Source organism: Mus pahari, chromosome 6 (genome assembly GCF_900095145.1).
Source record: "Mus pahari chromosome 6, PAHARI_EIJ_v1.1, whole genome shotgun sequence".
Taxonomy (NCBI): Eukaryota; Metazoa; Chordata; class Mammalia; order Rodentia; family Muridae; genus Mus; species Mus pahari.
This window is the reverse complement of record NC_034595.1, coordinates 74,432,903-74,445,324: the sequence shown is the minus strand read 5'-3', so window position 1 is coordinate 74,445,324 and position 12,422 is coordinate 74,432,903. Positions and strand designations below refer to the sequence as shown.

The following is a 12,422-nucleotide window of genomic DNA, read 5'->3' as shown; positions in this document are numbered from 1 at the left end:
AGAAAATAACTGAAACAAAACCCGGGCGAGAGTCTTGTCAGCCAGCAGCCCTCTTGGCATGTCTCAGCCCCTGTAGGCACCTTGGGTTCTCACGCCTCTAAGCATGGTGTTACCTTAGTCAGGCAAAGCTTCAGCTGGAGAAACAAGGGCCCAGAAGCCAGCGGCTGTAAATAAACTCACAACTTTGGACTCTCCCACTGCCAGCACTTCTGCTGGAGAACCCAAGACGCAGCTTGCCCTTGCTTTTTCCCTCTGTGACAGACTGCATATGACTCTGAGAGATGGCCTTTTTGTTTTACTTTACAGTGTAATCTTTTATTTCAAGTTCTTTACTCATTGATGCCCTGTGACCAGGCCAGGCCCTAACTGAGAGCCCCAGCCCAGAGGCTCCAAAGCTGTGGACTCAGGCAGCAGTGCTCAGGGTTAGGGTAGCTCCTGCTCCTAGGTGACTAGGAGAGCTCCTGCTTGAGTGTCAGTCACTTCCTGTCGCTTTTGCTTTTCCTTCATGAAGAAATTGAACCTGCACAATGAGATAGGTTGCTTCCTCTCCTATCTATCTATATAAGCATCTTAAAGGTTCTGGAAAACAATTTACCCAACTTATTTCAAAGACAAACTGGAATTATATTCCATGTTTTAAGTAATATTTTAAATCAGACTTTAAAATATTCTTTCTCTACATTAAATTTATGGCATTAAAAAGCACCACATAAGGAAACGTAGCTCCTCCCAGTAACACCAGTCATGAGCTGCACCTCCTTCAGGTTAGGACATGCTTCTATGCATTGTTATTCAGCACAGTTGTATAGTGTCCTCTCTTTCTGCCACATGGTTTTAGGTGCTAAGATGTGAGGGTACACAATAACACGAAAGTTCCTCCCTTTATGAAATTGATGCTTTAATTTAGGACAGATGTAATAAGCAGATATAGATGCCAGGCAATGAAAAATACTATCCCTAAAAATGGAAATGCAGACGCAGAAAGCTTCAAGTGGTACTGAGAGGCAGGCTTCTCTGACAAGAGTGTCCTCTCAGCATAGCCCCTGAAGTACAAGGTCTAAGCTGTGCATTTGTTTGGGGAGGACGGTTATTGAACAGTGACTGTGTGGGCTCAATTAAAAAGTGGACAAAATTTCCCTGGCCATAAGGCCAGCAGCGAGGAGACCCAGACAGCTCACTGAACAGGAAGGGTGTGATAGAAATGGAGAAACAAGAGTCTCTCATTTCCTAAGGGAGAATGCAGGCTGGCTCACAAAGAGATCTTGACTACAGTTGTTGAATGTGCTTAGTGGTGGCAGGTGGGTGTCTGACTCTGCTTTAGATTGCTGCCCCAGCATATGGGTGCATAGGGTTGTTTGGCTTTCTCTTATTATAAAGCATCACTTTATTCATTTGTAACCAAAGTAGCTCACTACCTAGAGGAATGTATCAGCAGGATAACAGCCACTGAGAGGTTACCATGTCTAGGGGAGAAGAGACATTAGAAGACACTGTGAAGCTTTAATTGGACCTTAACAACTTCTTTTTGAGAATACTTTAAAAATTAAAAAAAAAAAAATCCATGATCTACATAGGACATTTTGTAACTAAATCTTTGTTTTCCTGGACTTTTTAATTTGCTTTTTCAAATGGTTATCTATAAAAAACCTTTTAAATTGACAATTCAATTACATCCCTACCAAAGAGTGTATCAACTAAATATGACCTTTTGTTATTTTGAAGGTTATTTCGTCATCAGGCAGCAAGCTGAAGCGACCAACACCAGCTTTTCACTCCAGCCGAACATCCCTTGCTGGTGACACCAGCAACAGCTCTTCCCCAGCTTCCACAGGTGCCAAAGCCAACCGGGCAGGTGAGCGGGCGCCATGAGTGGACAGGGCCGGAGCGGGCGAGGGAAGGCTAACCCAGTGGCCTCTCAGAAGCCATTGGTGGAAGAGCACTTATGCTTGTTAGCCATTGCTTCTTTCTTGTCACCACAACAAACTGTCCTCCTACACTAAATACTGGATGGAGCCCTGGCTAGAAATGATCACAGTTGAGTAAAAGGAAGAAAGGACCACCCTGAACTACAGCAAGCTGCTTGTTAGTAGCTTGCCTGGTTTGCCATGTCTTTTATGGCTGCTGGTGAGCTGGGAAGGAAGAGCTGGCTCACTTCTACTCCTCCTGGGAACCTGAAACTTGTCCCTCCCACCTGTACCCATTACCATCTGCTCACATTACCCACTGTAACCTCACCAGCTCCCCACCCGTGCCATGGTGATGGAGCAGCTTTGAAAGGTGGTCCAGCTGTTGAGAGCAGTTGCTTTCTGCTCTTCATCAGGATCGAGTAGGTAGCATCACAAACCAGAAACGGCTCAGCTCCTGCTGTCATCATGAAGTGTGGATCCAAAATGGCTATGATTTCCCCAAGACCATACAGCAAATCAAGAGCTATTAGCCGCAGCCCCCAGTCACTTGTGTTTCCATTTCAGTGTTTGCTCCACTAAGTCTCCTGCTTGATTCTTCAATTCCAGACCCTAAGAAGTCTGCCAGCCGTCCTGGGAGTCGGGCCGGGAGTCGGGCCGGGAGTCGGGCTAGCAGCCGTCGAGGAAGCGACGCCTCTGACTTTGACCTTCTAGAGACGCAGTCGGCTTGCTCAGACACTTCGGAGAGCAGTGCTGCTGGGGGCCAGGGCAGCTCCAGACGGGGGCTCACCAAACCGTCCAAAATCCCAACCATGTCTAAGAAGACCACCACTGCCTCCCCCAGGACTCCAGGTCCCAAGCGATAACACTGTACAAGCACCCCACACCACTATCCACTTTGAATCCTGCTCCATACCTTGGGTGTATATTTATTCTGAACGGGAGAAGTTATATTGTTAAAATTGTAAAAGAATAATTGTGTTATGAAGCTGCCTTATTTTTTTTTCCTTTTTGTAAGTTACTATTTTCATGTGAATATTTATGTAGATAAAATTTGCCTCCTGGTAACCCTGTAACAGATAGGGCCCAGAGATGAAATATTTGAGGAAAACAAAAGGTCAAGACGCAAATGTGTATTNAAAAGAAAAGCCTCTTAATAGGGTTTCATGTGGTGCAGGGTTATGAACCTGCTTTATCTTTTAGGATTATTCCTAAATGCATCTTCTTTATAAACTTGGCTTGCTATATCAGCAAGATAAATTATATTAAAAAAATAAGAATTCCGAAATGTTTAAGGAACTCTTTTTTCTAAGTCACAGACACCTCAGTCAGCGAGAGTTCAGGAGCAGACACTTGAGACTACATTTCCATTGTTTTACTGTTGTGTCATTTTAGCTGACGAGACAGAACCTCATCGAGATAGCTTTTGCACATGATACAGCAAAGAGTTCATTGCAATACTGTCTTAAAATAATGTCTCAATACTGGGTGTTAAAGGGCGCATAGCTGCTAGGATTCAGGGGTAAAGAAAACTTCAGGACATTGGGGTTTTAAACTGATCTGTAACTAACTGTCCAACCCAGCCCTCAGTGACTCCTGTGCTCCCCAGGCCCCAGGCCCCCGTGAGGGGGACTCCTTGGTAGCACTGTGAATTACAGATTTGTTGATCTGCTTTTTTTTTTCCTATTTATTTAAATGGTTGATCAACCTCCCGATAAACTGAGGAATGAATTCCATAAGCCCAGTTTGAAATGCGGACCTAAGACAAACACTTGCTCATCCTTTAATGGAGTTCACCAGCACACCTGTTCACCAGTCCCGTTTGCTTCCGTCTTTTTTGTGTGTAATAAAAGTCAGCTGACCAAGTGACCACAGAGGGGCTATCTGGGGCTCCTGTTTTTTAGCTGCTGTTCCTTGTCAGCTCTGACCATGTTGCTGTGTGATTATCTCAATTGGTTTTAATTGAGGCAGAAACTGAAGCTCTACCAATGAACTGTTTAAAAACAAGACACACTTTTGTATTAAAATTGCTTGCAGTAACAAATGTTTTGTAATTCCTGGCTTTATTCTGAACCACTACTTTATATTTAAATGTTACCGCTAAGGTATAAAAATGTTGTAGTACTTAAATACATCATTGAACAAGAGTTTTCTTGATGGGAAAAAAATCATAGAACTCATTACTTATTTTTCTTTATCTTACCCTTGTTAGTTTTAACGAGGCACTAGAGAAGTGGGATGTTTTCACACAGATATATAGGGAAGGAATCCTGTCTACCTACATAATTCAACAGATAGTGTGAGCCGGGCAGTGGTGGCACACGCCTTTAATCCCAGCATTTGGGAGGCAGATGCAGGCGGATCTCTGAGTTCAAGGCCAGCCTGGTCTACAGAGTGAGTCCCAGTACAGCCAGGGCTACACAGAGAAACCCTGTCTCGGCGAAGAAAAAGAAAAGTGTTGAATTTACCTTAGGATGGGCAAACTTCCCAAGTGGTGTGCTGAAGTTCCTGTTAGATGATGACGTCAAGAGCCACACTTTTACCCTGTTAACCTTGAAACCACTGTGGAGGATGCAAACAAGTGGGCAGGCACAGCCGAAGCCTGGGGAGAACCTGATTCTGATAAGCCAGCTCGCCAGGCGGCACGGTAAAGAGCTGACTCAGGGTGGGTTATATGGGAGAAGGATGCTCTCAGACTGGGCCGCCCCTTCTCCATGTGTCTTGTGGCCAGATGATGCATGTCGCCTGCTGGTTACCTAGACAGGCGTCTTGCAGTTTGTACATTTCAGGAGCCGTCATTGCCTGTTAGCCATGTGCCCTCTTGTCATAGTCCGCAGTGGACAAGGGCAGAGGGAATGGCTGCTCTGAAACCCTCTTGCTAGTTTCCAGACTCATGAAGGAAAACACTACCTAATTATTGGGGAAGACAAGTTGGGTGAAATTATGCCCACTGGAATCTGGTCTCAATTCTGCAAGGCAGTCTGTTCTGTTTCCTTTGTTTTATAGGTGGAGAGGCAGGTGTGTGCACTAGATTGTAGTATGAAGCCATGTGGGCTCTTCTGGGTTGAGTCTTGAACTCCTGTGCTAGTCTGATGGCTCCACTTCTCTAGTCCTTAGCTGGCCCTGATGTGACTAGAACAACCAACTGAATGAGAACTCAAGAAAGGGTCCCAACTCAGACCTATGTTCTCACTCTTCAGGCCACATGCCCCTCAAAATCCAGAATTTGGCATGCTGTAAATGCCAAAGCTACATAAGGCCAAATGTACAGATTAAAGCTATGAGCTTGGGACTGGAGAGTTGGCTCAGCAGTTAGGAGCACTTGCTGCCCTTGCAGAAGACCTTTTCAGTTCCCAGCACCAATGGTGATATACAACCACCTGTAACTCCAACTCCAGGGACTCTTCTGGCCTCCATAGATACCAGTGCACACATGCACATACCCACATGCTACACATACTTATAATTAAAAATAAATATTTGGGGCTGGAGATGTGTTAAGAGCATTTGCACTGGTTGATGATGGTGCACACCTTTAATCTCAGCACTAGGGAGGCAGAGGCAGGCACATATCTGAGTCCTGGTCTTCAGAGTGAGTTCCAGGATAGCCAGGGCTACACAGAGAAAAGAGCACTTGCCACTCTTCCAAAGAACCCCTGTTTAATTGCCAGCACCATTATCAGACAGTCTCTATTGGCATCTGCACTCATGTACACACACCTACTTGTTTTGGTTTTTAGACAAGGTCTTACTATGTAGCCTTGACTGTCCTGGAATTCACTGTAGACTAGGCTGGTCTCTGAACTCATTGAGATCTGCCTGCCTCTGCTGGGATTAAAGGCATGTGCCACCACAACCACCTTAATCCGTACGTAATTTGAATAAATTTATTTTTCATTAAAAACCTTATTCTTTAACTTAGTGTAGGATAATGCTTTCACCCAAGCCGTCCGGCAGCTTCCAGTGCCCAGCAGCAGGAGCATGGCAGGGCTGGCTGATTCTTCCCAGGACTTAGGTCCTAAGTGTTCCATGAAACTCACCTGGCAGGCAGGAGTGAGGGAGACCTGGAGATGTGGCTGGGGAGGGGTGGGTGTCCTTGTAGGCCTTGAGCTAAGATCAAGCACCCACACAGGATGCAAACACCAGTGCCTCTGGCTTCTCCAGACACAGGCACTCATGTGCACACACAATTAAATCTTAAAAACAAAAGCTTGCCGGGCGTGGTGGCGCACGCCTTTAATCCCAGCACTCGGGAGGCAGAGGCAGGTGGATTTCTGAGTTTGAGGCCAGCCTGGTCTACAGAGTGAGTTCCAGGACAGCCAGGGAAACCCTGTCTTNAAAAAAAAAAAAAAAAAGCTTGCCTGGTGGTGGCTCCACAAACAGCTTCCATTCAACTGGAATCTGTAAGACAGGGGAAACAGGTCAGATAAAGGCTTAAAATACTACAGCCGCCGACAAGGAGAGTTGGCAGTAAAGGCGCTGACCACACAAGCCGGGAGACCTGCCTTTAATCCCCAGAACCCACAAAAAGGTTAGGAACTGATTCCACAAAATCATCTTCTAACCTCTACACGAGTCTCTTCCCTCATAATAATAGTTCTGAGATGTGATTCAAAAAAATACATGATTGATGACCAGTGAGATGGTTCAGCAAGTTAAGATGCTTGCCACCAAGGCTAATGACCTGCGCTCAATCCAGAGCCTACATGGTAAGAAAACCAACTAACTACTCCTGTAAGTTGTTTTTGGACCTCCACACGTGACATGCATGTGCACACACATATGAGATAAATGATAAATCAACAGCTAACCAGCCAGCATTCCATACATTACAGAGAACTTGCACCCTAAGTACCTCTCAATGTATACCCCAGTTCTATGATCTTGAGTTCCTTATGAATAAGAAAGTTCAGTAACTTAGCAAAGTCATAGTCAGCAACAGGTGAGCCAGAAAGCTCAGGCTTTGACACTCTTCTTCAAGAATCTTTGTGCTGCTCCAGGGTCCCACTCACAGGCACCTACCTCCTCGTCCTGGCACCGATCCTCTGCCCTTCCAGAGGCTTCACCAGCTCCTCTGGGGACGCCGCTTTTGTTCGGCTTTCAGGAATGACCAAGTTCACAGGTGGTCAACACCATTAGAGTGGGGACTGCTCAAAAGATGGAGTCTTGGTTCAGGCCTCAGTACAGACCAGCCCACCGTGACGGTTGCCAAATTGGATTCTGATAGAGGCTCTTGGGTGACTGGCTAAGCCCTGTTTCCGCTTATAGGAAAAGGAAGCACTGTGGAGAGAGTAACTGGCTAGTTCCTAAGCTGATGTGAGTGTTTCAGCCCTAAGAACCAACCCCATGCTGGGCTGCTTATAGTAAGTAGCCTGGTAGCCCAGGATAGTCTAGAAGGCAACCTGAGAGCTACAGGTGGAATGGGAGGTTCTTGATGATGTGGAGTCTGCTGCAGAGAGTACCCAGGGTCCAGAGGGGGTGGGGGAGAGGAGCTACGGATAGGAGACTTGAGCTCCTGAACAAAAATTATATGAACATACAACGTTCTACCTCAGTCATCAAGCCCTATGAATTCAGGCCTCCAACTTGCACTATTAGAGAATTATTGTCAACCCCTTTCCCTATTACTATGTCTCCAACGTCAGCCTGACTTTTCTCCCTCCCTCCTACCCACACTTCCTCACCATTCTAGCTCTAGCCTCAGTTTGGACAGTTTCAAAAGCTACTTGGTAGCATCATCCTTAAAAGCCCATCATTTCCCCCTTTTCTTTCTTCTTTCTGCTCTATCCCCTTCTTCCTCCTCCCCCCACCCTTCCTCCCCTCCTTCCTCCTCCCCCCTCCCCTCCTCCTCTTCCTTGTTCTGTTTGTTTTGTTTCTGTTTTGAGACAAGGTATGACTGTAGCTATGAAGCTAGCCCTGGCTGTCTTGAACTCTGTAAACTATTCTGGCCTTGAATTTACAGCTGTCTTCCTGCACCTTCAGTTGTTCTGTGTTGAAGTTCACTCTGGTTCTTCCTCCCAGCCCCATGCTCCCACAAATAAGACTCAGACTCAAAATATATTTACAAATACCTTGGCCATATAATTAGGCTCTTCTCTGACTAGATCATAACTTCAAATAACTCGTTTATTCCAACCTATATTCTAGCTTGTGGCAGGTTACCTGTGCTCAGCTGACATCTATTTCATCACATCTTGGGTGACTCTCCCAGAATCATTTCTGCCTACAGGATGTCCCACTACTCATTTCCTACCTAAGCTATAAATGATGCTTATAAGAGATTCTGCAGCTCTGTGTCTTAAAGGGGGCTTTGAAGCAGTATGGAAATTGGCCTGTTGGATAAAAGACAGACTACACATGATTATTTGAAGGGTTAAGTTGATACCTGAAACTGAAACAAGGCTGGAGAAATCTGGGTTCAGTTGCCAGGACATCAGGTGGCTCACAATGGGCTGTAATTCCAATTGCTCTCTTCTGGCATCACAGGACACTTGCACACAGGAGGTGCACACATTTAAGAAAAAAGAAAACGGGCTGGTGAGATGACTCAGCAGGTAAGAGCACTGACTGCTCTTCCCAAGGTTCTGTGTTCAAATCCCAGCAACCACATGGTGGCTCATAACCATGTGGTTGCTGACAAGATCTGACGCCCTCTTCTGGAGTGTCTGAAGACAGCTACAGTGTACTTACATAAAATTTAAAAAAATAAAAATAAAAAAAACTTCAAAAGGACCACACCAGCATGATCTTGGTAGGTGTTATACATTTATTTGCATTCGTATTTTGAATGCACAATAGAGTGAGAATCCTTAATTGGCACAGACCCTCCATCATGTAGCACCACTTGCTGGGCCTTTTTGGTATTTCTCCTGGTCGCCTCCCCAGCATTCACCCTTCGCCTGAGGTGAAGTGCTTAGCATTCAGCTTTCCCATTTTGTTTTTTGTTTGTTTGTTTTTTGTTTTTGTTTTTGTTGTTGTTTTAAGCCTTTGTGGGGCACAGTAGCACAGGCCATAATCCCAGAGGCAGGGGTAGGCAGGTGTATCTATGAGTTTGAGGCCAGCCTGTTCTATAGGTCAAGTTCCAGGTCCGCCAATGCTATATATATAGTGAGAACCTGCCTCAGAGCAGGCAGGGCTGGTATAGGAGTCTGGAGATGACATTCAGATAGCACCTCCCAAGGGGAAGGAAATGAACAAGCCACCGGCCTTAGAGCTCAAGTGGCTGGAGGACAGGATGTATTCGGTGTCTACTGTATCTTTTCATCCTTCAGTGATGTTACCGATGTGGACCAGAGGTGCAAGGAGCTGTGCGGCATTGCCCTGCATATCAAACTCCAGAGCGCAGGAGGAAACAGATGCAGACCCCCTGCCTGGATCTGGAGCCCAGTCTCAGCGCCCTTGCTTGTTCAGGGATGTGAAGATTGGGCAGGTTGAGGTTGTCACTCCCATCCCTTGTGACAGAACTTGAAGGAAGGGGGTCATCGCGATCTATGAACAGGACTCCTCAAAATTATTTTGTTAATTGCTTTGTGTACGCTAAGAAAGAAAGAGAAAAAAAAAAAAGAAAAGAAAAAAAGAAAAGGAAAGGAGGCAGCTGTGTGCCCATAATGGCTTGTAAACACTAATAGGTCTGGAAGCCCTGTTACCTGTCCTTATGACACTCCCAGCCTTGACACAGCCAGTCCCTCTGCTGGGTACTTTCCTTCCACTGACTTCCCTCTTTCCTGTTCAATTCCTTCCAGCCTCCCGGAGCTCATTCGCTGCTCCACTTGAGCCACAGCAACACCTTTATTATCTGTGTCAGTGCTGTGGCAGCCGCTTTGGGAGGCGGGAGTGCATAAAGGGGCGGAACCAGTCAGGGAGTTTTTGCAAGCCCCTGGGGGAGTTGTCACAAATGAGATAAGCAAAGGTGGCCCTCCTTCGTGAGGCTCAGAGCCCATCCCCGGTTGGATCCACAAAGGGAACCACCGGGCGGAGGAGTCTGGAGCGGAGGAGTAGCGGGGGCTGGGCCCTGGTTACTGCTGGCAACGGAGTGTGCCCCACCCTCGCTGCTCTGCTGGCACCCGCCCGGCCCCGACGGTCGGAACTAAGGGCGCATGCAGAGACGTCAAGAGCAGAAGGGCGACGCTGCGGGTCCTACCGCTGCTCGGGGACTCAGGATCCCACCCGCACCCAGGGCGCGAGTGCCTGCTTCAGAGGCCCCAATGTTTCCATGTATGAACTCCGAAAGCTGGATTGGGACCCAAGACACCCTTAAAGGCCTCTCTCCAGCCCGTTCGTACCCACCTACGGGTGCACCAGGCGGCTCTCACTACTTCGCTCACCATTAGTTGTGCAGACCATCCCGGGGGATCTCTCTGCACTCGGACCCACCCCCCGAGATCCCATTGGCTGATTCGGGAAGGGGCGGGGCCGAGGAAGAGCGTTCGCGCGTCTGAGCTGCCACCAAGGTCCTCCTGCGGCCACTCGCAGGTCAGCGCCGTGAGAGCCCACGTTGCTCTGAGGGACCTACCGTCGCAGCGATCGCCTGCCGAGTGCGTGGTGAGCAGTCGCTGTAGAGCTGCCTGAGACAGGTGCGAACTCAGGGGATCCACTGAACCGTCTAGTCCTCCCCGTCCGGGCGTCGCGCCGGAGCCTGGCCAGCTACCTGTGGTTGTGCGCCGGCTGAAAGTCCGAAATGGCTGTGCGTCCCGGACCACTCTGGCTATTGGGCCTTGCTCTGTGCGCGCTGGGAGGCGGCCACGGTCCGCGTCCCCCGCACACCTGTCCCCAGCGTCGCCTGGGAGCGCGCGAGCGCCGCGACATGCAGCGTGAAATCCTGGCGGTGCTCGGACTACCCGGACGGCCCCGACCCCGTGCACCACCCGCCGCTGCCCGGCAGCCAGCGTCCGCGCCCCTCTTCATGTTGGACCTATACCACTCCATGACCGATGACGACGACGGCGGGCCACCACAGGCTCACTTGGGCCGTGCCGACCTGGTCATGAGCTTCGTCAACATGGGTGAGTGCAGAAAGGGCGTCAGGGATCCGGATGGGGCTGAAGGGAGAGGAGAGGGTGGCCGTGAACGTGGCCGCCTGTCGGGGGATGAAACCCTCCGGTAATACAAAACCCCTCGGACAGGAAGCCATGGTTCAGTAAAACCACGGGGAGGGGAGACTGCAGGGGATCAGGATTGGAAGGTCCGTTTGTTTTTGTTTGTTTGTTTGTTTTTGTTTTTCCGCCTGTGCCCAGGGTCTTCGCCCCACTAAGGCACCCAGGAATTGGAATCTGGCGATGTCCAGGTCCCCTAGGTAGCAGCAGAAAACAGTCTTGGGTACACTGATGAGTAACCAGACCGTGATGCTGTCACTGTGATAAACGCAGCCCTGAAGAGAGGGAGGGGACAAAGTTCAGTGTGGAAACCTGTGGTCATATCAAAGTGACCAGAGCTGACCCTCACGCCCGGACAGCAGGCTCTTTCTGTGGGTGACTGGGTGGGGTGCAGGGTCAGGAGGTGGAGTGGACAGACTCAGACATGACTGTAGTCTTGTAGGCCTGGGCCCCAGCGGCTGGACCTTGGCCTGGCATGGAGACTGTTCAGGCCAGTGAGTGACCCAAGGGGTGCTGTAAGTCCATTCTCCCAAAGCGTGGCTCCTCCTTTCTCCAGGGATCTGTAGACATCAGGACCACTTTCTCCTACTAGTCTTTTATTTTTTTTACTTTCATGTATGAGGGTTTTACCTGCATGTGTGTCCATGTACCACATTCATGCCCAGTGCTGGCAGAGGCTAGAAGAGAGCATCAGATGCTGTAAAACTGGCATCACAGTTGTGAGCAGCCCTGTGGGTGCTGGAAAATCAAATCCAGGATCCTAAGGATGGAGAGGCAGTTACAGCCCCACATGTGGTCTGTCCTAAGTCCCCACCCTGCCCTCTAAGCAGGAGAGAGTATATAGATCCCTCCTGCCCTGGAACTTTCAGTCCCAAACACCCACCATCCCCCTGTGCTGTGTTCTACCCTACCTTGGCCACCAGCTATGGATGGGGGACAGAGGCCTGGGTGTGCTCTCTGCCTGCTTTCAGGTAGGGAAACAAGTGGGTCCTGAGCCATCTCTCCAGCCACACCCCCACCTTTAAATTAAAAAAAAAAAAAAGATTTTGTGTGTGTGTGTGTGTACACGTGTGTATGTACACGTACGAGATTTTCCTGTCTGTCTATATGTGTACCAAGCGCATGCAGTGTCTCATGGGGGCAGAAGAGGGTGTCAGATCCCCTGGGACTGGAGTCAGAGATCATAGGAAATCATGAGCAGCGAGGGCTGAGTCTGCTCTGCAGCCCCAGCTTCTAAAAGTCTGAAAGATACTACTCCGGAGGTTTTCCTCACTGTGGATCAGATCCCCACCAGCTTTTCTGATGTTTGTGGCTATTAATCTGGGCAGGTTTGAATACCCAGCTTGAGTTGAGACCAGGGAAAGGACCCTACCCTGGCCACCAGCCCAGCAGAGCATATCTAAGCTTCCTTTTTTTTTTTTTTTTT

General features: G+C 48.5%; 2 protein-coding genes across 11 annotated transcripts in view; both read left to right on the top strand.

Annotated features, from left to right (window-relative positions):
• LOC110323540 (microtubule actin crosslinking factor 1) overlaps positions 1-4,034 on the top strand; it is a 339,871-nt gene extending 335,837 nt beyond the window's left edge. For 8 of the 9 annotated variants that reach the window (XM_029539979.1, XM_029539977.1, XM_029539975.1 and 5 more), the window contains 2 exons: positions 1,723-1,852; positions 2,514-3,042. In XM_029539979.1, coding sequence (XP_029395839.1) covers positions 1,723-1,852; positions 2,514-2,770 — 387 coding nt within the window. In that variant the 3' untranslated portion in view covers positions 2,771-3,042. Of the gene's footprint in view, positions 1-1,722; positions 1,853-2,513 lie in introns of all 9 variants that reach the window. The other variant, XM_029539978.1, reaches the window with a different exon arrangement.
• Positions 4,035-10,014: 5,980 nt separating this feature from the next.
• Bmp8a (bone morphogenetic protein 8a) overlaps positions 10,015-12,422 on the top strand; it is a 30,819-nt gene continuing 28,411 nt past the window's right edge. For both annotated transcript variants that reach the window (XM_021200704.1, XM_021200703.1), the window contains exon 1: positions 10,015-10,906. In XM_021200704.1, coding sequence (XP_021056363.1) covers positions 10,582-10,906 — 325 coding nt within the window. In that variant the 5' untranslated portion in view covers positions 10,015-10,581. The remainder of the gene's footprint in view (positions 10,907-12,422) is intronic.